Source organism: Onychostoma macrolepis, chromosome 05 (assembly GCF_012432095.1).
Source record: "Onychostoma macrolepis isolate SWU-2019 chromosome 05, ASM1243209v1, whole genome shotgun sequence".
NCBI classification, from domain to species: domain Eukaryota; kingdom Metazoa; phylum Chordata; class Actinopteri; order Cypriniformes; family Cyprinidae; genus Onychostoma; species Onychostoma macrolepis.
The window spans coordinates 44069980-44096301 of NC_081159.1; the positions used below are offsets into that span (position 1 = coordinate 44069980).

At 37.1% G+C, this 26322-nt stretch overlaps 1 protein-coding gene across 6 annotated transcripts; it reads right to left on the bottom strand.

Moving 5' to 3' along the window:
• Positions 1–331: 331 nt before the first annotated feature.
• LOC131540361 (leucine zipper putative tumor suppressor 3) lies at positions 332–26233 on the bottom strand. 6 transcript variants are annotated; one of them, XM_058775074.1, is made up of 6 exons: positions 22323–26233; positions 15875–16501; positions 11304–11825; positions 9013–9333; positions 8344–8574; positions 332–5511 (listed from the first exon to the last, which is right to left on the bottom strand). In XM_058775074.1, exons 2-6 carry the CDS (start codon positions 16409–16411, stop codon positions 4855–4857), a joined length of 2268 nt encoding a protein of 755 aa, XP_058631057.1. In that variant the 5' UTR covers positions 16412–16501; positions 22323–26233; the 3' UTR covers positions 332–4854. The 6 variants fall into 6 exon arrangements, with proteins under 6 accessions (XP_058631057.1, XP_058631061.1, XP_058631055.1 ...); XM_058775078.1 differs by having other exon boundaries at positions 11313–11825; positions 22315–26233; XM_058775072.1 differs by having other exon boundaries at positions 22315–26233.
• Between the last annotated feature and the right edge of the window lie 89 nt (positions 26234–26322).

Sequence of the window (26322 nt, forward strand, 5' to 3'; positions counted from 1 at the left end):
TTTTTTTTACAGTATTAACAGTAATTGTGCAATACAACACAGATAAATTATATATATGATTTTTGAAAATTGATGACTTTTTTAGTAGTAACTGTAAAACCCCATGTATAAAATGTTTGTAGGAACAGATGTAAAATCTAAACACACAAATCACAAACAAGATAAAAATGCAAGCAATTAGTTATTTAAAATAACTATTTCTGCTGTAGTTTAATTTACTTTGCAGGTTTTCATCTGACCTAATATTTAATAAACGGATGCATGCAAAAAGAAAATCATGAAGAGACCAATTTCTTATTCACATCTTTATTATTTAAATTAATATTTGCTAAGATATGCTTTTCTCAAGCAAATTCTGAAAAAAGAACGAAAGGAAAAAATGAAATGTTTACAAAAACCTCGGTGGCGTCGCGCACCCATACATCTCAAGAACTGATGGAGAAAGGGAAAAGACATCGGACTCTCGAATGTATGACTTTACCGTAATATAGCCGATCGAAGGTTTTAAGATTCATATATGTATATTATATTCCTATATTAATAGTTTTGAAAAATAAAAGCTGACATGTCAGTCTCATTACTTCACAAAAGTATTCACACGCATTAGCTCGGTATATTTGGATAGAATAGTTCTGTACACATAAGGAACAGTGATATTTACATGCAGTCGACTGCCTTTGTCTCTACCAAGAACACAGCAGGACACAACAGAAGCACATAGCAGCAAATGTGGCCAAAGACAGCAGAGGTGTGGCGTCCATCTAAAGCTTTCTCTCGTAACACCTAGTGTCATAAAGCTGCGATGATTATCTCAAATATGGCATGATAGAAAAGAAGAGGCACGAGCGTTGGGAAAAGACCAGAGTTCTCCACGTCAATCTTTCTATTGCATTTCTACAGTTGAGGGAAATGAATCGCTTGTTTGTGCTTGTTTCCGAGATTCGTTTCCTATGCAAAAGAGAGGGAATCTGGCTTGTTAGTGCTGCGATGTGACTGCGTTAAAGAAATATCAGTGAAAGTCATCGATTTTGGTTCAATGGAATAACTTCTGTAGCTTATTTCAAGACTTTGTGACAAAAGGTGTTCTGTAAAATGCTACCACTACAATTGCAAACAATAGCGTTTGTCCCTCGTCAGAGCCTGTAGTGCATTTGTTATCTGGCCGTGTTCGGAAAAAAGCATACAAGCATACGACTTGTGCTGTTTCTATACAAGAGAGCACACTGCATACTACATACTGCACGCTTGACCTTCTGTTTCCAGTGTGAAGACATGACCATCATCATACAGACCTTCTTGATTTGATTAGATGCTGTTTTTACAAACATTTGTTTGAAGAGTGCAACATAGCAGTTTTTATTCAGAAGACGCTGAATTGTGTTCTGTTTCACATGTCATTGAAAAAAAAAATTAGTATACAGTATACAGTGCACATGGCATTCTATGGACGCTTACTTCTGCAACAGAATAAAGAAATAAAAAAGGTAATTGCGATTTTTTTTTAAAACTCACAATTCTGATTTTTTTTTACATTTTATATATATATATATATATATATATAAATACAAACTTGTAATTGTGAGAAAAAAGTAAGGATTTTGAGATTTTTTATTCCGTGGCAGAAACAGGCTTGAGTTTTTAATCTCTGAATTATGAGTTTATATATTTTATGTTTACATCTCGCAATAATGACTTTCTTCATTTTCTCAGAATTGCAAGATATAAACATGCAACTGGGAACAAAAGTCAGAATTGTAAGATAAAACGTCATTGTTATTTTTTTCTCGCAAATCGTGAGCTTATATCTTACAATTTTGACTTTTTTTCTCCACTTGCGAGAAAAATGTCAGAATTGTCAGATAAAAAGTCAAAATTGCTAGAATTGCAAATCAAAATGTGTATTGCACGTTTATACTACATATCACAATTTTTAGCTTATATCTCGCAATAATGACTTTATATTTCACAATTCTCACAAATTGCGAGTTTATATCTCGCAACTCTGACATTTCGTCTCACATTAATGACTTTATAGCTCACAATTCAGTCATAACTCTCAATTCTGAAAAAAGCCAGAAGTGTAAGAGAAGTTAAAGATAAGTTTCAATTGATATCTCACAATTCTGACTAAGGGACTAAAGTCAGATTTGCAAGATTTAAACTCAAAAAGGCAGGAATTGAGATAAGAAGTGATTTTGCATTCTGACCAGATTTCCCATTCATTCATCACACTGTTAATGCAAAGTCAGTCCACACACTTTGCATTGTGGGAAACAGTATCGTGCAGAGTGTGCTCTGTTGTATGCGACACAGAATATACACACTGCAGAAACAGTACACGTCGTATAACAATCTCCGTCTTCAACTACCACACAACCCCCACATTTCAGTCTTCACAAACCCTTCCGATATTCCACGTGATTTCTGTGCACTGTGCACTTACTTCAACACATTTAAATCATCACTTCAATCTACTGCATATGACATTTTTAAAGTCAAATATTCTAAATGATACTTTCAGTATGTATACATTGACACATATTATATGCTCTTTTTGGAAGAATGTAAAGTCATATTCAAATATAATCCGCTGACTAAATCGAGATCGAGCCGTCGACCCTCTGCACAGTTTTGGCTCAGCCGCTGTCCGTCAGTCTAGCAGCTTCATCAACCAAACCTCATTCAGTAGCTGTTGTTCACAACAACCGAGTCCTCAGTTTAAAAGCAGGATGGTCTGAGACCGAAGCGTCAAGTGCACTAACATATTGACTTGTTTTTTAATCTCAATCTCTCGTTCTAGTTTACTCTACATTGCTCAAAACATAGAAAAGGGCAAAAACAACATTCAGGTGATACAGTACGTTCTGAGTTGAAATGAATACACGTCCTCCGCCGCTGCTTTGGGCAATAGAGCAGGAGGGTTGAGCGCTCCTCTATCCCGCACCAGGCCTCGGCCTCCAAACATACTCTATCCGAGCACACGGATGCAAACACAAACTCTATTTCACTGTATTCTGAGACGAGCAATTTATTATGCATCGCATCAATGCATTCTGAGTCTGATACGCTACCGTTCAAAAGCTCAGGGTCAGTAAGATTTAATACTTTTATTCGTCACGGATGCGTTAAATTGATCAAAAGTGACAGTAAAGACATTTATAATGTCAAAAAAATTCTATTTTAAATAAAAGCTGTTCTTTTGAACTTTCTATGTGTGAATCCTAAAAAATAAAATAATCATGAAAATTTAAAATGTTGACATAATAATCTGGATCATTACATCAACTTAATATCGATTGTACTTGACGTTTCTGCTTTAATTTCTATTTCTATTACATAAACTTAAAATTATGTGCTATTTCATTTTTTTCAATTTTATTTCATCATTAATATTGAGTGTAATTTAAACATAAATGATTTTAACATAATTTAACATAACTGACAACATAATTGATTTTTATCTTAATTACACCAACTTAATTGTTGAGTGCAATTTAAATAGAAATTTCTGTTAATTGATCTTTTTTATTCGGATTACATAGCTGAATACTGCATGTGTCTGCAATTTAAACGGAAATATCTGCATCAGCTGACCTTAAAAAATAAAAATAACATAAGATTTAGATATGGATAGTAGATATGCTGAAATTAATTGTAACAAAATATTTTTGAGTAATCAACTTAATATTGATTGTACTTGAAGTTTCTGCTTTAATTTCTATTTCTATTACATAAACTTAATATTCTGTGTTATTTCATTTTTTTACATTTGATTTCATCATTAATATTGAGTGTAATTTAAACAGAAATGTCTGCATTAATTGATTTTTTAATTTTTATTACATCATTAATATTGAGTGTAATTTAAATAGAAATTTCTGTTAATTGATCTGCTGAATACAGCATGTAATTTAAACTGAAATGTCTGCATCCGCTGACCAAAAATAACAGATAAGATTTAGATATGGATAGTAGATATGTTGAAATTAATTGTAACAAAATATTTTTGAGTAATCAATTAAACAATTGTGTAATTTGTTAAAACTTAATGTAATTTGTTGGTGAATGGAATTTTGCTACAAGTTGTCACACTGTGTTTACGGAGCGTAGAACGATTTCTGAAGGATCATGTGACACTGAAGACTAGAATAATGACATTGAAAATTCAGCTTTGATCAAAGCAATAAATTAGATTTTAACAGATATTCACATAGAAAACAGCTATTTTAAATTGCAATAATATTTCACATTTTTCACTGTATTTTTGATCAATTAAATGCAGCCTTGCTGAGACTTCTTTCAAAAGCATCAAATCTTTTGAATAATCTGTTTAATTTGTCCTGCACGTCTGTGTACTTGCGTAGAGTATGTTTCTGCGGCCCGACGAACATCGACATAAACACTCTCGAGACTGGCACTAAGATTTGGTCCTAAACGTGATGGCGCGTTGCGTCTGAGCACCATGCGAGATCTTCACTTTAAGAGAAACTCCCTGCAGTTTTAGCCTGGTAACTCTAGTTTTGATTGTTTGAAGGCTGCAGAGTACAGAAGATGCCGTGATCGTAAGGATATTCCTCAGCGCATCTAGGAAAGATGGTGACTTCTTAATCGCCTAAACCCTCGCGCCTGTAAAAACACAAAGCTTAAACAGTCCGTGAATCCCCTTAAACCCCTGAGTGTTTTCCGCTTGGCGACTGACCTCCTCCTGATAAGGCCACACACGCTCTCGTAACTACCCAACGAACCTGCCCTCAACCCACACACCTGCCCCAGACAAGCAGGGCATCCTTGGACAGTCCTCGGAAGCGGTTCAGTTTTTGGATTGTACTGAATGCAGTTGTAATCAGGGATGCATTAGATCTCCGTCGACTCGATCCTCTCCAGTCGGGTCGGCACGGGCCACGGCGGAGCCAGCTGGTGCATCTCTGGCAGCTTCTTCTCCTCCACCGGCGGGGTGGGAGAGGTGAGCGATATGGACACGGACACGGGGGGCTCTGGAAGTGGTGGAGGCGAGGCGGGCGACGGCGTGACGATCTGGGCTCCCAGCTTGTCCACACGCTCCTCCAGAGCCTGGTTCTTCTGCAGCATCTCCACGTAGCTGAGCTGCAGCTGCGCCTGGTACTTTAGCACTCGCTCCTTCTCGTCCTGCCAGGTCTGGCGCTCCTGAGCGAAGGTGAGCGCCTGCCGCTCTCGCTGCTGCCGCTCCAGACGCAGCTCGCCCTGCAGTCGCTCCAGCTGACGCCGCAGGTCGCCCGAATCCTGCCGCTGCGCCTTGGAGTCGTCGCTCTGCAGCGAGAGCAGCGGGTCTGGCGCCGGGAGCGCGGGGAGGGACGTGGGCGTCTCCGGAGGGGACAGAAGACGCTCTCGGCTGCGGGAAGCCACCAGCTGACCCACATCGGTCAGGCTGGGCTCACTGGCGCGACTGGCGCCGCTGCTGAGTTCACTGAGGGCCTTCTTCAGCCGCGCCACCTCCGATTCAAACGCGCTCAGCTTGTCTCGGAGCACCGTCACCTACAGACACAGAGAGGGAAGGAGCACAAAAGAAGTCATAAGCAGCACAGGTATATTTGTAGCAATAGCCAACAATACATTGAATGGGTCAAAATAATCGATTTTTCTTTTATGCCAAAAATCATTAGGATATTAAGTAAAGATGTTCCGTGAAGATATTTTGTAAATTTCCTACCAAAAATATATCAAAACCTAATTTTTGATTAGTAATATGCATTGCTAAGAACTTCATTTGGACAACTTTAAAGACGATTTTCTCAATATTTAGATTTTTTTTTTTTTGCACCCTCAGATTGCAGATTTTCAATATATTGCCAAAAATGGTCCTAACCTAACAAACCATACATCAATGGAAAGCTTATTTATTCAGCTTTCAGATGATGTATAAATCTCAAAATGTACCTTTTTTGTGGTCCAGTGTATCTAGACACATCTAGCTCACAATTTGGGGAAAATATCAAATTGCAATGTTTCTTATAAAAACAGCAAGTGTTATTTAAAATTTGATGCCAAAAAAAAAAAGTTCCAGGTTTGCTTTGCTTGTTTGTAGGGCTGTAATTACATATCATTATGACCATTATTGGGGAAAATTACTTTTATTATATATATATATATATATATATATATATATATATATATAAAAACCCTATATATAGATTCTCTATTCTTTTATACTTTTCTATTCTATATGTTTTACCTTTATTTATTATATAATGAAAAATAAAAAAACGTTAGGCTAACTGAGACTTGTTATAGCACTTGCACATTGCTCTTTTGTTGATTTTGATTGGTTCTATTGTCCTCATTTGTAAGTCACTTTGGATAAAAGCGTCTGCTAAATGACTAAATGTAAATGTAATACAGTACTGAAGGAGACTGAACTGCTTAGATTATCTGTGACCTTGGACCACAATTTTTCGAAATTGAGATTTATACATCATCTGAAATCTGAATAAATTAGCTTTCCATTGATGGTTTGTTAGGATCAGACAATATTTGTCTGAGATACAACTATTTGAAAATCTGTAATCTGAGGGAGCAAAAAAAATTAAATATTGAGAAAATCACCTTTAAAGTTGTCCAAATGAAGTTCTTAGCAATACATATTACTAATAAAAAATGAAGTGTTGGTATATTTATGATCAGAGGTGGGTAGTAACGAGTTACATTTACTTCGTTACATTTACTTGAGTAAATTTTTGGGTAACTAATACTTTCAGAGTATATTTAAAAATGGGTACTTTTACTCTTACTCAAGTACATTTTTAGTGAAAAAACGGTACTTTTACTTCGTTACTGCGGGCGACGCTCCTCTACTTTATCTTAATGCAATACAAGTTAAAAATCCTTCAATTTATTCCAAACGTGCCGTCTACTTTTTTCTGGGCAATAATCAATGCCCGTTCGCGAATGATTCATTCTTTTGAGTCAATTCTATTCGAAGGCTTGATCAAATCAGTTGGCAGACCAGTGAATCGGTTCACAAATCAGTTTGAATGATTCGTTCAGTTCCCTGCCGCACGCGCTGAGTCGCCTGAAGCGGTTCTCACTCAGAGATGTAGAAGAGCGCTGAAGACGTGGCTTTGGATCAACAGTCAGCTGAAAGCAAAGGCTATGGTTTGCTAGCTATGAAGATCTTTATTAGACGAACACCGCGTGTGCTGTCTATGGTTCCACAGGATTACAGTACACGATACCACTATGACATTACAGTTTGTTGTACATGTACCTTACATATTAAATACAATGTATAATTTATTCATTAAATAAGCTGTCACAGAGTATGAAATGAACACCCGCCAAACCCGCGTTAGTTCCAGGAGGAATGCCTTGCCTAGACACAATTAATATTGATATTTTCACAATATTTACACTTGCAGAAATAAAGGCTACATTTGTTTACATTTTGCAGAACAGACGTCAATGTGCATTTGTTTCGTTATGTGAGGAGTTTTCACTCTTCTCCGTGTCAGAGGTTATATACATTTATAATACATAATTACATTTATTTCAGTGATGCAAATCAGAATTTTTATCAGCTGTTACTCCAGTTTTCAGAGTCGTATGATCCTTCAGAAATCATTAAAATATATTGATTTATTACCAGTGTTGTTGAAAAAAACAGCATATGGTGGTTAGGTATGTTTTGAAGCTGGGATGCTGGTTTATGCTGGTCCTTTTTTGGTTTAAGATGGTCCTTAACTGGTCATGTGCTGGTCTTAAGCTGGTCGGACCAGCATAAACCAGCAAAGAACCAGCTTAAATCAGCTCAAACCAGCATCCCAGCTTCAAAACATACCTTACCAGCATATGCTGGTTTTTTCAACAGGGAACAGTTTTGCTGCTTAATATTTTTTGTGGTGTGTGTGTGTGTGTGTATATGTGACGCTGGACCACAAAACCAGTCATAAGTGACAATCAAAGTACTGAGAAAATTGCCTTTAAAGTTGTCCAAATGAAGTTCTTAGCAATGCATATTACTAATCAAAAATTAAGTTTTAATATATTTACGGTAAGAAATTTACAAAATATCTTCATGGAACATGATCTTTACTTAATATCCTAATGATTTTTGGCATAAAATAAAAATGTATAATTTTGACTCATACAGTGTATTTTTGGCTATTGCTACAAATATACCCCAGCGACTTAAGACTGCTTTTGTGGTCCAGGGTCACATTTGTTTGTTTGTTGCAGTGAGAACATCATAATGTACAGATGTAATTTTTTTTAATGATGTCCACTTCACTTTTAATTCCCACTGCAAATGCACAACTCACATCTGACATAATTTCTGTGTTGCAGTGATGCTTTTAGAGTCAGTGTTGGTACCTCGGCCAGCATGGTCTGCAGCTCGGCCTCGCAGCGCTCCAGCTCCAGGGTTTTGGTGCAGAAGGACTCTTTGAGGCTGATCTCGGCCTCCTCTCGCTCTCTCAGCTGGGCATTGAGATCCTTCAGTTGACCCCTGAGGGCCACCATCTCTCCGGCCCGCTGCGTCACCTCGCCCTGACTATCCCGCAGCTGCTGCTTCAGCAGAGAGATCTCGCCCGCCTTCTGACACACCTGCACACACACACCACACACACATACATATATGTATATATACTTTATGAAGTTATATATATATTTTTTAAGGTCTTCTTATTCTAGAGAGTATTTTACAAAATATATAATTTTAGTCCATCTCCCGAGAAAAGAAAGACTGTCATTTTTAAATGCTACAAAATTAAGTGAGATTTGCACTTTTGAAAAACAAAAATATCTATCAATGGGGTCAGAAAAATAAGCTTGTTTTCCCTTTAAATTAAGTTGATTTTTCTGACTCCACTGTCAAATATTTGTTCTCGTTTTAAGAATAAACTCACTACTTTTTAGTCTTTTTATCCTGTCATTTTGCATCTCAAGTAAATGTATCTTGATTTAAGGATGTTTAGATGTGCTGAGAACAGTGGATATGCATTAGGCTACAGATGTTATATGAGTGATACGAGTCTCTCTCACCTCCCACTTGGTCTCCTCCAGTCTGGGCAGGATATCGGCCTGCTCCTTCCTGAAGTCCAAGCACTTCTTCTCCAGCTCCTCTCTCTGAGCGAGCAGCAGCGTCATCTCGTCCTGCAGCCGCCGCTTGTCCTGCTGCAGACGGGCGATCTGCGCCTGCAGGGCCTGCTGTGTGCGCTGGGCTCGTCGGGTCACCTGCTGCAGCCGCCCGGCGTAGTTCTGCCTCAGCTCCTCCATCTCTCGCTCCCACACACGCTGCTTCTCCTCGAACACCTGCACGATGGCCGCCTCGCTCTGGTCCAGGTTACGTCTCATGTGAATCACCTGTGAGGAGGGCAGCACGGCCGAAACACACAAAACACAGTCTCAAACAATGCAAGCTTGACTTCGTGCGTTGTTGCATGCTCAAGTCATGTGTCAGACTGCAATTCATAATGCAACTTTGCATAAACTTCTTCTCTGTCTAGCGATATGAATAACAGCACATCTGAAGAAAAATCTAATAATAATAACCTAATGCATGTACACTGTAGAAAGCATATATGTACAACAGAATCGTGTGTTTGCATTCACATCTGCATTTGCATACTTTACTGACGGTTGATGCTACTTCTTAGAACGATAAAAACTGATTAAAACCTTGTTAACCGTAAAAATGGTCTTTCTATTTATAATCAAACAACATTTACACTAAACCAAAGGACCTTTCCAGGTGGAAATGTTCTATTCATGATTAATGAAATTGCACTTTTGAGCAGGTCTGTTATGAATGCAATTCAATAGGCATAACCAATGGTGTATGCAAAAATAAATAAATGAAAATAAATAAATATCCAATGGTGTATGCAAAATTGTGAATAATAATAATTATAAAAAATATTCAGTGGTGCATGCCAAATTATAAAAAAAATAGTAATAATTAAAAATATCTGATAGTGTATGCAAAATTAAAGATTTTAAAAATAAAATAAAATAAACAATTCAATGTTGTATGCCAAATTTAAAAAAAAATAAAAAAATCCAATGGTGTATGTGTAAAATTAAAGACATTTAAAAAAAATAAATAAATAAATACAAATAATAATTAAAAAAAAAATCCACTGTTTATGCAAAACTAAAGAAAAGAAATCAAATAAAAAAATATCCAATGGTGTATGCAAAATGAAAGAAATTTTTTAATTAATAAAAATAATCCAATTGAGTATGCAAAGTTAAAGAAAAATTAAATGCAAAAATTGCATTTAAAAAATATCCAATGTTGTATGGGAAATTAAATAAATTAAACAAAATAAATAAAAAGATGAATGAAGATTTCAAGTCGAAATATTGAATTTGTCTACAATGTTTCTAATACAAAACATGGTGACAAATGCACTTTGCAGGTGGCACATGGTAAAATTGTGCCTCAGTTCATGTTGGCAACAATTATTGGCACCCAATTATTGCAACGTCCTTTTCCCGGGACAGCAGCTCTGAGTTTTCTCCTGTAATACCTGAAGAGTTTGGAGAACACCTGATAAGAGATCAGAGACCATTCCTTCACACAGAATCTCTCCAGATCCTTCAGATTCACAGCTTCTTCTCTTCAGTTCACCACTCATTTTCTGTAGGGTTCAGGTCAGAGGACAGGGACAGCCATGGCAGAAGCCTCGTTTTGTGCTCAGTGACCCATTTTGTGTTGATTTTGATGTTTGTTTTGGATTATTGCCCTGATGGTGGAAATGGGGATTTAGCTCTTTTCTTAGAGCCACTTTCTATTTTGTGAAGCTCAACGATCTTTTCATGCACATCAGAGCTGTATTTTTTGGTTTTTGTGATGGATGATTGAGGGAATTTGGGCTTTGTGTTCCTCATATTTAGAATCCTGTGCTACAGGTCGTGGATAATTTCATGTTCCTAGTCACCCTGGTGTGCTAAAAAAATGTAAATATGAATAGGAATATACTTCAAATATAGTATTGTTTTACTCAAGAATTTCTTTGGGTGCCAATAATTGTGGCCAATATTCACTGGAGAAAAACATTTATTATATCATGAGATTTTCTCCCACTTTCAATTCTTTTAGGTAAAAATTTAGTGAAATTTTTTAATGAAAGAGCAAAAGGATAAACAATGCATATTTATTTTCACAGCCACAGTTGCTCATAATTCCCAAGGGTGCCAATATTAGAGGAGGGCACTGTAGTAAACAAAACCAAGTTACTTGCCATTTAGCTTCAATGGAAAAATGCACCACTGTTCATAACATCAAATGACACATGCATAACGCTAATAAATGAAAAAAGTTCTGTCACCTTACTTACTTCTTGCTCTCTCTCCCACAGACGGTCCTCCAGGTCCTGAATCACGTCGTCGGAGGACGGAGAGGGTCTCAGGGGCGCGGGAGCGTCGCTCAGGTGACTAAGGCGCTGGTACGAGGAGGAGCTCTTGCCTGAGGAGGAGCGGCCGCTGTCCGAGGCGCTGAGGCCGTTCTGGTAGCCCGGCTTGTCCAGGGCGACGGTGCCCAGCCGGTTGATGTGGCTGGTGGAGGCACTGAGGGGTCCGAGCGCGGGCGGCGGGCCATAGCTGGAGCCCGTGTACGTGGGCAGACTGGTCAGAGAGTTCCTCCCGGAGTCCGACAGACTGCCCTGTCCGGCCCGGCCCGCGCCAGCATGTGTCCCGGGACTGTCCTGGTTCGGACCGCCCTTCTCGCCGCCGCTGCCCGGACCGGCCGTCCCGGAGCTGGTCTGGAGGGGACACACCAGGTTCTGCATGGAGTGAAAGCTCTTGGGCACCACAGGTTTGAAGGCTGATGGACGCACCAGAGAGTCATTGGTCTGCAGAGACACAAACTCATCTGAATGGTGGCATCAAACACAGAATTCATTTTTCGTTACTTTACACATTTTCAAAACTTTGCCTCTTTTTTTCAAAACTTTACACACAAGTCCAAGAATTGCACACACAAAATGCAATATGCCTCACATCTCTCCTCACAAAATAAAGCACTGCATTCAAAATATCACAAACACATCTCAAAAGCAAAACACCTTTGCCATAATATTAATTCCTGTTAGATTTTTTATTGATGTATTTATTCATTGATACACTGATTTTTATGTCCTTTTTATTGTGTGTATATACACATATACATATTTCAGTTAGTTGCAATTCAACATTTCTTTCTAATTTTCATTTAAGCTTTTAAAATGAAAGAGTTAGTTCACCCAAAAATGAAAGTTCTGTCATTAATTACTAACGACATTAGCATGAGTAATTTTCAGAATTTTCATTTTTGGGTGAACTATCCCTTTAAGTTTTTCAACCAGTATTTTAATTATGACATAAAAAGTGAAAATTATAAGATAGTAAGATGAAATTCATAATTATTACCAAAAAAGTTATTACCAAAAGCTATCTCATAATTTCAACCTTTAATGGCATAATTATAACTTTTTATCCCATAATTTTGACTTAGTATGTCATAGTTTTTACTTTTTATCTAACAATTATGATTTAGTAGCTATCTCATACTCAACGTTTAATGACATAAATATGGCTTGGTGCTTCCTAATTTTGATGGATGCACCAGAGAGTCATTGGTCTGCAGAGACAGAAATTCATCTGAATGGCGGCATCAAATACAGATTTCAGTTTTTGTTATTTTAGTATAAACTATATTTTAGTATAACTACAGTCATGGCCAAAAATATCGGCACCCTTGGTAAATATGATCAAAGGCGGCTGTGAAAATTACTCTGCATTAATCTGATCCTTTTATTTAAAAATTTCACAAAAATCTAACCTTTCATTGGACAATAAGAATTTAAAATGAGGGGAAATATCATTATGAAATAAATGTTTTTCTCAAATACACGTTGGACACAATTATTGGCACCCCTAGAAATTCTTATGAGTAAAATATCTCTGAAGTATATTCCCATTCATATTCACAATTTTGAGAACTCCAGGGTGATTATGAACATTCACATAAACATTCACAGTGATTATGTTTCACAGAAATATAAATAGGAGAGAAAACAAAGCCCAAATTCCCTTAATCATCATCCCAATGAGAAAAACCAAAGAATATATTTCTGATGTGCAGCAAAAGATAATTGAGCTTCACAAATTAGTGAAGTGGCTTTAAGAAAAGAGCTGGAGCAGTGAAAATTCCCATTTCCACCATCAGAGCAATAATTAAGAATTTCCAATCAACATAAAATGTTAGGAATCTGCCTGGAAGAGGACGTGTGTCTATATCGTCCTAATGCACGCTGAGAAGGAGAGTTTGAGCGGCTAAAGACTCTCCAAGACCACAGCTGGAGAACTGCAGAAAATAGTTGAGTCTCAAACAGCAGCTACATCAGCACATGTTGTTTGGGAGGGTTTCAAGAAAAATTCTCCTCGCATTCTCCAGAAAAACAATCTCCAGCATATTCAGTTATCAGACACGACTGAACTTCAAATGGTCGGCTTCTATGGTCAGATGAAACTGAAAAATGAGCTTTTTAGCAGCAAACACTCAAGATGGGTTTGGTGAACACAGGGATAAAAAGTACCCCATGTGTACAATGAAATATACTGCTGTATTTTTGATGTTGTGGGCCTATATTTCTGCTGGAGGTCCTGGACATCTTGTTTAGACGCATGGCATCATGGATTCTATCAAATACCAACAGATAAAAAATCAATAAGTGACTGACTCTGTTAGAAATCTTATAATGGGCCATGTTTGGATCTTCCAACCGTACAATAATCCAAACACAAACCTCAAAAACAACACAAAAATGGGTCACTGAGCACAAAACCAAGCTTCTGCTGGCCATTCCAGTCCTCTGACCTGAACCCTGTAGAACATGAGTGACCTGAAGAGAAGAAGCTGTGAATCTAAAGGGTCTGGAGTGATTCTGGATGAAGGAATGGTCTCTGATCTCTTGTCAGGTGTCTCTAACCTCATCAGGCATTATAGGAGAACATTTAGAGCTGTTAAACTGACAAATGGAGGTTTCAAAAAGTATTGAATAAAAGGGTGCTGTTAATTGTGGCCAATGTGTATTAGAGAAAAACATTTATTTCATAATGATATTTCCCCCCATTTTAAATTCTTATTATCCAATGAAAGGTTAGATTTTTGTGAATTTTTTAAATGAAAGATCAAAAGGATTAACAATGCAGATTAATTTTCACAGCCTTCTTTGATCATATTTACCAAGGGTGCCGATATTTTTGGCCATGACTGTATATGTTAATATTTTTAATTAGCTTTTATTTTTATATTTTATTGATTTATTTATTCATTAATACGTTACGTTCATTAATTCATTAATTAATACATTAATGCCATTTTTGGTTTGTACAGTGGTGGCCAAAATTGTTAGAACAACTGACAGATCTAAAAATATTGACCTTTTTTTGCCTCCAAAACATGATTTCAATTCATAATGTTCATGAAACATGCAGATGCAGATGAGCACAACACTGTTAACAAAACAATTCTGGAGCTCAAATCTTAATTCTGCTTAAAACTTCTGCATCTTGTTTAAAAATCAGAAGACCTGGTTTCAATACCAAAAGTGTGAGCCACATTTATATGGAAGCTAATTTCTGCCACATAAGTCAAAATTATAAGATACTAAGATAAAATTCATAATTATGACAAAAAGACAAATTTATTAGATACTACACATAATTATGTGAAAAAAATTGCAATTATGACAAAGAGTTGAAATTATGACAAGTCAAATAAAAAAATAATAATAATTTAATAGTCAAGAATCATGTCATAATTATGACTCTTTATCTCATAGATGCGTTGTCTTATGTCATGGTTTTTGTCATAATTTTGCTTTTTTATCTCATACTTATGATTCAATAGCTATCTCATAATTTCAACTTTTAATGACATAACTATGACCTTTATATCTCATAATTATGACTTGGTACGTCCTAATTTAGAATTTTTATCTCATAATTTTGACTTAGTATATCATCATTTTGACTTTCTATCTGCAATTATGATTTAGTAGCTATCTCATAATTTCAACTTTTAATGACATAATTATGATTTTGTATCTCATAATTATGACTTGGTATGTCCTAATTTTGAAATTTTATCTCATAATTTTGACTTAGTATGTCATTTTTTTTATCTCTTAGTAGCTACTGCATCTCATAATTTTAACTTTTAATTACATAATTATTTCTTTTTATCTCATCGTTATGATGTAATGTCATCATTTTGAGTGTGTCTCAAAATTACGATTTAGTAGCTATGTCATAATTAAAATTTTTAAGGACCTAATAATAATAATAATAATAATTTGCTACATTTATGTAGCGCTTTTCTGGGTACTCAAAGCGCTTTACATGGAAAGGTGAAGCTCCTCAACCACCACCAATTTGACTTTTTATCTCATAATTACGACTTGGTATGTCCTAATATTTAATTTTTTACCTCATAATTTTGACTTAGTATGACATAATTTTGACTTCTTATCTCACAATTGTGGTTTAGAAGCTATCTCATAATTTCAACTTTTAATGAGATAATTCTGACTTTTTATCTTATAATTATGATATAGTAGCTACTGTATCTCATAATTTCAACTTTTCATGACAAAATTCTGACTTTTTATCTCACCATTACGATTAAGTCATCATTTAGATTTTTTGTCTCACAATTATGATTTAGTAGCGATCTCATAATTTCTACTTTTTATGTCACAATTATGATTCAATAAAGGAAGGCTTCCATAAATGTTTGTGCTGTGAGGCTAAAGGGTTTGTTGTGCTTAGCTGGGTATGTTCTTGTGTTCTTTATTGTGCCACTTCAAAACGATGCACTGCTTGCATCTCCTCTTGAACACAGCCGTTGTTGGCGTACCTGTGCATGCTCGAGTTTTCCCGAGACGGGCAGGATGTTGGGCGGGTTGTGATTATCGGGTTTGGCTTTGCTCTTGTCCTTGTGTGGCCGGGGCGGATGCGGTGGAGCTTGATGGCTGCCGTTCTTGTCATTGTTCAGCACGATGTTGTTCCCGCACAGGTCCAGACTCTCTCCGCGCCTGTGTCCTTCCCGCCGCGCCCCGTTGGCGAACACCACGTTGGACACCAGCCTCTCTCCGTTGAGCGTCTGCTGGCGGTTGGCGTTGTGTGCCGCGGCGCGCTCGACGTCGGCGTGGTTGCGAGCGTTAGCGTGGAAATCCCTCTCGGCGTTGTAGCTGTGCTCGTCGGCGGAGACACCCTTGGTCTTGGTGCTGGGGCCGGGGATGCGCTCGGCGCTGAAGCTGCGGTCGTCCAGGCGGCGGCGGGCCGAGGCGGGGGGCGGCGCGGCCGCCAGCGGGCCGTTGGGGGTGGTGCGGGTGCCCACGCTGCGCATTGTGATGGGCCGCTGACTGGAGGCCCCGCTCCCTACGCTGCCCATGCCAGGAGCCTCGAGCGCTTCACTCCACCGCCCACAGCTCCAGCACACACGTGCATGAAGGGGAAGTGAGCCGGGTCACACACACACACACTGCAACACAACACACTGCGTTAGTGGCCTTATTCACAATATACCACATAACAGAATTCTTAAAGGTACAGTTCACACAGATATTAAAATTCTGTCATCATTTACTCATGTTATTCCAAACCTGTAACACCATGTCCTAACTACGCGTGACACGTGGAAAAAAGGTTTCTTTTCCATGTTAATCAGAGTTTTTGTCCTAATTAGCCACGAGGGCGACACGCACAATTATAAACGGTTTCTATTTCCGTGATTTCGCAGCTGAAACAACAACATACAAACTATATGACAGTAGATAATCTCAGGTGATTATGTGCTTTATTCAAAGTTAAACATGTCTAATGTGAGTTTGAATATCATTTTGCGATACATTTATAGCCATACTGAATGCAACAACACATAGTTTACCTCAGATCTTAAGAACAAATTAAAGCAAAAATACATAAAAACTGTGAACTCACTGCGAACCAACGAGTGTATTCCATAACAAAGATGGTATCAGTCACTCAGTATGTACGTTTAATGATGTTAAAAAGGTTTGATATTTATGAATTAGATCCTAAACTTATCTATTTGGTTGCGAGTGCAGTGCGCTTCCAGAGAGAGCCCGCCCACACACGCTTCTGATTGGCTGTGATTTTTGATTGATTCTGTCGTGTTTGGTGTGAAAAAAACCCAAATTGCTTGTCGCTGGAATCTTGTCGTGTCGCGTGTAGTTAGCACACGGTGTAAGAGTTTCTTTCTTCTGCTGAACATAAAAGAAGATATTTTGAAGAACGTGTGTAACCAAACAGTTGATGGTATACTATGGAAGTCAATGGGGATCAGAAAATTATACGTGTTTGGAACAAACCTGAGAGTGCGGTGCAGTAAATGGTGACAGAAATTTAATTTTTGGATGAACTATACTTTAAAGGGCACAAAGGTTGCTGAACACACCATTTAGTTAATCAGATTGATTGGTTTCATCCTTACAGTGGCATCAAATGTTTTTGTGAGCCAAATCCCAAAACTAGTCTTCAGTGTCAATTTTTCGAAATTGAGATTTATAGATCATCTGAAAGCTGAATAAATAAGCTTTCCATTGATGTATGGTTTGTTGGACAATATTTGGCTGAGATACAACTATTTGAAAATCTGGAATCTGAGGGTGCAAAAAAATCTAAATATTGAGAAAATCACCTTTAAAGTTGTTCAAATGAAGTTCTTAGCAATGCATATTAATATTCAAAAATTAAGTTTTGATACATTTACGGTAAGAAATTTACTAAATATCTTCATGGAACATGATCTTTACTTAATATCCTAATGATTTTTGGCATAAAAGAAAAATCAATAATTTTGACCCATACAATGTATTTCTGGCTATTGCTACAAATATACCCCAGCGACTTAAGACTGCTTTTGTGCTCCAGGGTCACATATTATGATGTCGAATTGCAAAATATATATTTTAGTACATGAATTTGAGAGACGTTCTTTAATGTGATGCATATATACATACATTCATGCACAGTTTGCAGCTTTATGTCTTTTTGGTAATTTCATGACTTGACTGACGAGAGAACTACATTGTATGCTCAGTTTCTTGTGTGCTTTATTTATGATCAAGCGATATCATATTCGTGTACGGTTGAAGCCGTGAGCACAGTAAAGTGGCTGACAGGACAGGAAAGTTTGTTTTATTGACATATAGTCTAACAACATCTCATGAGACTGCAGCTCACTGTCGTTTTACTGAAGCAAGAAAAAAAGTGTCAAAAACTGTAGTTTTGAGTGGGGTGGCCAAGCTTAGGTCAGTGGTGGCCACACCCCCTGGCTCCGCCCCTGTATTTTATGACTTCATAAAATACTATGGAAGTCAACGGGGACCAGAAATACAGGGTGAGTACATGATGACAGAATTGAAATTTTTGCATGAACTTTCCCTTTAAAGGCACAAATGTTGCACATTTAGTGAATTAGTGAATCAGATTGACTAGTTTTGTTAATTTGTTTTATTAGCTGAACCCCATTGACCTTAAACATGTCCTTAAAAGTCCCCGTGAGATTTAAAATTTTCTATATTTCTATAATTTATCAACACATTGGCATGCCGGTTAAATGATCACATGTAAACAAATAAAATATTATTATGACTACAAATTATATACAATATAAAGTCTGACTTATTAGGACTAAATTACGACTCGCGAAAAACAGCAATTCCCAGACTTTTTGAAGGCCAAACCCATTAGAGCTGAAATATTATTTTCAACCAGTTAACATGATGTCAGGTATCGGTAACAAGAGAGGCAGGTAAACAAATTACATAAAATATATTATATAAATTATAGTTTGGTATGTCTTTGACTTTTTAATCTCATAATTATGACTTAGTAGCGATCTTATAAAATCAGATTGACTGTTTTGTCAGCTGAACCCATCTGAGCTGAAATATATTCTTGAAGATTTTAAGTTAATATTTTACTGATTTATTAACAAATGTGCATGTTGATGGTATCTGATGCTGCTCAATGGTCACATGACATTCAGGTAAACAAATAAAACATTTAATCTTTTTTTAGTATGTTATTTTAAAATGATTTATTTTCACTTTCATTTATTTTAAAAGAAATATTTAATCTTTTTTAGCGTTTTATTTTGAGTTTGACCTTTCTATGATTTATTTAATTACACTCTTAAAAATAAAGGTTCCAAAAGGGGTTTTTCACAGCGATGAAAGTGATCCTAAAAAAAACCTTTCAGTGAAAAGTTCTGAAAATAACCATTTTTTCTTCTTAGTGTGAATAACTTTTTTTTATAATCTAAAGAACCATTTTCCATTACAAAGAAGCTTTTGTGCAATGGAAAGATTTCATGGATGTTAAATGAACCATCGATGACAATAAAGAATAATAATGTATTTATTATTTCGGTTTTTATCAACTCGTGAAGCCCTGTTTGGGAAAATCTGCTCTAATAGTTGCTCTCTATGGGGCCAATGAATGTGTTTTTGCATTAAAAATGCAGTGGAATGGGTAAAAAATTCAAGGTTTTTGAAAAATGTAATTTGAGTGACATGTTTTTTGAATGCTGTGTCGTGCACAAGCCCAGCAGTCAAACCATGCAGTGCATGTTTACATAGAAAAACAACAAAAAAAGCAGTGAAGTGCAATGCAAAAATGCATTCGAGTGAACGGCCTCTATATGAGCACCGGATTGAGCAATCACAACACAACTAGCTGCTTTATAAAATTACATTCACAGCATTACTACAAAGCATTGCTAGAAAACGCAACCAATGTGGACGAGCATGTACCACATGTATAATATCAAAAACACAGTTAAACCATTCCAAGTGGAATAAATGGATATTACACTGACAGCTCAAGAGAAAGAAAACAACATACGTGCGTCCCTCGAGAATTGTAAAAGCTCCGCTTCGTCCTCATGCTGAACGTTTATCAGACCTCTCAAAGAAACTGACTGCAAGTTCTCATGCCAACAAATGAAAGAAGAAGAGTGAGGAGCTTCTCTAACAGTCGTATGAAGCGCATGTGTGTCTGTGAAGTGTGTAAACATCAACACGGATCTGTTTCAGCGAAACTGTACCCTGATTATGATGCTCTCTGGAGTTAAACATTAACCAAACACAGAGCAAATCTGACCTGATTCTGATGTGTGATTTGTGATCGTAAATCCTGCAAACAAAGGCAGCGCTCACATTTAACTCCAAGTGACGGATCAGTTTCTAAATGACAGTGTGAACGGCAAAAAATACAATTCTGATTGTGGCCACTTTCATTTGTGAAAATAAATTGCAAACATATCCAATTTTTTGCAGTGTGAATATGCCACGTTTATGTCAATCAAACTGAACATTCATTATAATTGCATGCTTGATTCGCTCTTCCTCTTGGTGTGAATCATGAAATCATTTATGAATTGCACTAGAATCCTAGAGGGAAGATTACAGGGTGCTCTTTGATTTCTGAGATTTAATTGAGTCAGCAGTGAATGGGTGCCGTCAGAATGAGAGTCCAAACAGCTGATAAAAACATCACAATAATCCACACCACTCCAGTCCATCAGTTAACATCTGGAGAAGACAAAAGCTGAAACACATCCAGCATTAAGACGTTTATAACTAAAATACGAGTCCATAATCCATAATAACGCTTCCTCCGGTGAAAAAGCGGTCTGGTCTGAATCAGGAGAGAAATCTGCACAGATCAAGCACTGTTTACAAGCCAAAACAGCTCTAAACAAATATATGGCTGGATTTTGATGTGAGAGACGACAGGAGATGCACTTTTTCACTGGAGTGCTGTGGATTATTGTGATGTTTTTATCAGCTGTTTGGACTCTCATTCTGACGGCACCCATTCACTGCAGAGCATCCGTTGCTGAGACACTGATGCAGAGACACATTTCTACAAACCTGATGAAGAAACAAACTCATCCTGATCTTGGATGGCCTGAGGGTGAGCACACTTTCAGCACATTTTCATTTCTGGGTGAACTATTCCTTTAAGTTTTAGATTTTCTCCAAAAACAACAACAAACAACAGACTCAAACGTGTCACTAATTATCATCCTTTAAGAGCATAAGAGCTATAAAATGAATGTGAAGCAGCTCAGACCATCTGATTAAAAATGTTTTGAGTTCATATTAAGATTTCTGACTCTTCATACCATAATTTTACCACGGTACTTCTTTGAAAAGGTAAAATAGGCTACGATGCATCGATATAACGAACAATGTAAGACTGTAGCAACATTAAAAATAAAAAACAAACATGATTGCTCAGCTCTTTTGTCTCATGCACTTGGATCTATCTCACAGCATTTTAATGCACATGGATGATTTCCATATATATTTACCCAGCCATCCGAGGCACTTTGAAGAATACCACGGTACTACCATGGTGTGTGTCAAGCATAACTGTGTTTCAGTGCACTATACATTAACATGCATGCCCTCCTATGTTCGTTTTCATGTAAACTCTCTCCCAAAGCCATGCAAGCGCATTGAGACGTCAGCTGGAGCAGTGCTGCTGATGGTGGTGTGCAGTAGCATCACTGGTCCAGCAGAGCTCTGGATCAGATCAGCACTGGCACGTGCCTCTACTACCCGCTCCAGCACAGTCAGTCACTCACAGGCATTACATCATCGCTCACATGCTTCATATATCCCAACACACATTAAAGATTGCCATCCTAATTACATCAGCCTCATCCACTCTATCAATAATGCAAGATCAGATTCACAGCATAAGCTCATCACTGCATAGCAAGCATCAATGCAAAAACACGTCTGTGCATGGATGTAAACATGCAGTGCAGCAGAATGGCACACTGTGTTGATGCATCGCACTCACACACCGCAATACAATTCCAAGAAAACACACACGCACACACACATAACTGGAGAAAATGACAGTGATGCGTGAGATGGAGGCCTGTACACAAACAGATGACATCAGAATCACAATATGCACTAAAAAGCATCTTCACCTGCTTCACCTGACAGTGAATCAGTGAACGCGGGCCTAGTGATGCTACTAACCAGAAGACGCTCGGATGCATTCACTAGGCTACGTTTATCATAACATAAAACGCTGTGCCTCCATTTAACAGAGAGACGAGGATGCAGCAGCAGCACAATGGAGGTCCTGCGTTCACCTGACTACAGGACGAGGCATCCGCTCTCATTACATAATGCGTGTTAGCGCTCATGCAAAATGATGCATCACTGCATCCGCATCCTCCATAACAGCAGCAGCAGCATCCAGCGCGCCGCGTCTCCAGCGCTCGCACGCACACATACTCACTGTCTCACCGCGGATCCGTCTGTCCGTTCGCTCGGATGCTGCTCTGCTGCTGCGGCGTAAACCAACGCGTGAAGCCGCGCGATGCGCTGCCGCTGACGCCCGCGACGGAGATGAAGCGCGCGCGCGCGAGGAAAGGGAGAGCGCGCGAGCGGCGCGCATCAGCTGAGAGACACACCCACCTGCGCCCCGCCCCTTTTGGTCGCGGCCGGACACGCCCCCTTCTGCTCGGCGAGGGCGTAATAAACCGATTATAAGAGTTTATTAGGAGGAGCTAGGAAACCAACAATTAATCAAAAATTCATAACACTTACAAAGAATAACACTGAAATCGTCTTATTTTCTAACTTAAGCATAAAAATAAAACTTTTGTGTTCACAAAAACATTATGTTATCTTTTATTTTCTCTGGATTGTTCGAAAGGCTAAATAAATAAATAATTTAAAAATTCAATAAAATCTTAAAAAAATCATTGTAATAACCTCTTCAAATTAGATTTACCTCCAACTTGTCTTAAACTATACACTCTCTTCTTAATAACATTACTTTCAAGAATTGCACATAGGAACATTCATCATAATGTTAAAATTTATCTCAAGAAATTATATTATTTTTCTTTCTTTCTTTAGTCTTGTAAATAATGAGACGGTTTTCAGTGACTTGTGTGTAAATGATGTTTTGTGCATTGTTTATGATGGACATTTGGGTGTGAATTTTTACATTTTATATTTATTATGCGAGTTGTTAATGTGAAGATTGTTATGAAATGCTTTTTTTTTTTTCTTCAAATAAAGCTTTGTCAAACCTCTTTCTTTCTCTTTTTTTAACAGTGTGTCTAAATTAAGCAGAAATTAAGCTCTAATTCTACTTAAACACACCTTAACCAGCTAGTCAAGGATTACTTGAATATTACAGACGAAACTGTAAAAAATTATATCATTAACATAAAAACTGACATGCAACTGTGTCACACTGTACGGGTTAATTTGTTAACAATAAATGTTCATTTCTACTTTCAATTTTAAATAAAAATAATTTATGTTACCTTAATGCACTGTGAACTAACACGAACAATGTATTTTTATTAACTAAAAGATTAATAAACGACTGTTCATAATTAGCACGTTAACTAACTAATGTTAACAAATTAGACCTTACTGTAAAGTGTTGCCGTTTTTACCATTAGTAGGCTAAAATAAAGGAAATAAAGTGAGATTGCTGTGTTGTTCAAAGCATTATCTTCATTTAAACATTCAAATAAGTATTTTGCAACAGTAAATTTAATCCAACAGGCATAAATGCTGAATGAATGCTGATTATATATGCATGCACAGCTTTAAAAACCAACTCACATGAAACATTTGAGATGATCAGCGCTTGTTCAGTAGCAGAAGCAGCGCACACATTTCCTCATAATACATACACACGGTCCTGTCAGTGCAAATATCAGTACTAAAGATCCACAGGTTAACGGGTTTCCTTCAGTTTCACATCATTTCTCTCTATGAACACTTATACTGTACAGCACAAGCTATGGTTTAGTGTTTATCATGCACAACTCACACTTACACTCACTAACACTAGACTGAAGACATCACATTATAATAAACCCATCTCTCATATCTCGCTCTCTCCATTCACAAATTCATCGGTGACATCAACAACTTCTCAAGGTTACTATGGCGATGGTCTCCATCCAACTGGAGCAGAAGCTGGTGTCATGTGACGGAGAGCGAGGCGCTGGAAGGAGTCTAATTAGAGAGAGAGAGCTGAGAAATTAAGGCACAGCGGAGCTCCGCCTCCCATGATTCCACTGCTGTCATTCAGAGTTCATTTAGCGAGATGCATTTTCAACAGGAAGACCTGTCAGTCATCAGTCCAGATCGCCGAGGAAGTGTGATGATAGAACAACTCTGGAACACAAATTCTCTCTTTTTTTTTTTTATATATATATATATATATATATTACATTAAATAAAAACGGCTTCACACACAAATATAAACGTGAACACAAACTGCATAAATCCTCCTTCCTATAAAATCCTACAGTAGCCTCACAGTGTTTGACATGTCTCTGTTGTTATATTCACGAGGACAAATGAAATACTACACTACTACAGATTCGTTACAGATGCACAAAAATGAAATTTACTCTCTCTCATGCTGCTCAAACCCTATTGGCTTTCAAGCCATACACAGGACCAAGAAAGTGTCCAAAAATTAATCTAAACATTCATAATCAGGAGTCCATATGATTTGTGCGTTATATAATATAGAATAGTGCTATTTTAGCATCATTATACTACTATAGTTTTTTAATTAGATTGTATTTTTTATACTTTTTAGTTTAGGTTTTAGTAATTTTGTTGTGTGCTTTTGCAATTTAAAAAAAAAATTTTAATGATTTTTTTGTTTTAGTTTATTTAATTTGAGCTATTTTAGAAAATGAGAACAAAAACAAGAAATGTTGCCTTGGCAACTCGTTGAAATAAAATATGTTTACATTTTTAATATTTTATTTCAGTTCAGTTCATGTTTATTTTATTTCAAGCATGGTTGCAAAAAAGTGAAATTTCCTAAATTTTCCAGTAATTTTGAAACGTATTGGGATTTTTTGGAAACTATCGAAAATTTTCTGCTACTTGTAATCTTAATTTCAAGCAACAAAATGTTTTTTAACGGTCTTAATTTTAGTGTTAGTTAACTGTAATAACTGTGCAGACCGACATTATTCACTGATAATCTTCCTCTCAATGAGAGAAAGAAAGTCACACAGGTTTAAACAACATGAGGTTGAGTAAATGATGTCATTTTGGGTTGAACGGCATCATAATTCCAGCAAAATACTAGAATATCAAATAAACGGATAAATATGGTGCAATATGATTCTGGTTAAAAGAGGAAATACAAATACAGTATAGACAGAAAACAAAACAGAAAGCTGCAAATTTGAACTCATGAATAAATAAAATGTAAAGTTTGTTGATGTTTGATGGAGGAGGTTGATGTTTTCGATTACGTCACTTCACAAATAAACGCTCTTCCAGGAAGCTCAAGGCACGTTGAGGATTGATGTTTGATTTGTTTACTAGTTTCTCTACAGAAATTACGCCACTGATTGCCAATAAAATAAAAACAGCCCTGAATTTGTTAATTTTCACACTTGAGTCAAAAAGTGAAGTGAAAAAGAATTCAGTTCTGTTTGCATTCACATTGCATGTGGACTAGAAAGTGGACTCTGATCACTGTTTAGTCAATCTGAATGCTGATCGGGTCTCAGTCCACTTTCTGTTCACTTTCTGTTCACACTAGTTGTTTGGAACCTTGGCAACTAGATTATATTATTCTTATTTACGTATAAATTGAATAATAAAGATGATTATGCATTATATTATGTTGACATAAAGGCTGAGATAGAGTTAATTAGGAGCGTGCCTTTATAACTGAGCATAAGCGCTTTTAAAACCCTGAAACAAACCAAGTGTGCTCTCAGTGGTTTCTGAATTTGGTCCGAAAGCAGAGCAAACCTGCACAGAAAGTATACAGCAGAACTGCTCATGTGTGAGTTTCACTGCAGGATCTCACGCTGCCTTCAAGACATGTCGGAAAAATCATATTTACAGTAAAACTACATTTCCCATAACTGTCTGTTGTGGAATTATGCTCATCCTTCACTCTTCATTCTTCTGCATTTGTGCAACAAAATGCCTCCCGTGTTCACCGTTGAATGCATTTATTTATTTCAGCATTTTTTTTATTTTATAAATATGATTTCTGAACTCATGAAAATGATCCAGCAGGACTTGAAGGCAGCATCAGTGTGTATTTGTGCTCTTTGGTTCCTACAGCAACATCAGTGAGGTGAAAATTGAATATGAACTGAATTTGAATTGAGGCAGCAAACAGGATACAGAATTGCCAATTAAGTAGAATTAAAATGGAATGAAATTCATTATGACATTTCATTTTTCACTACAAATTACCCATAAAAACACTCATCACAACATTTAG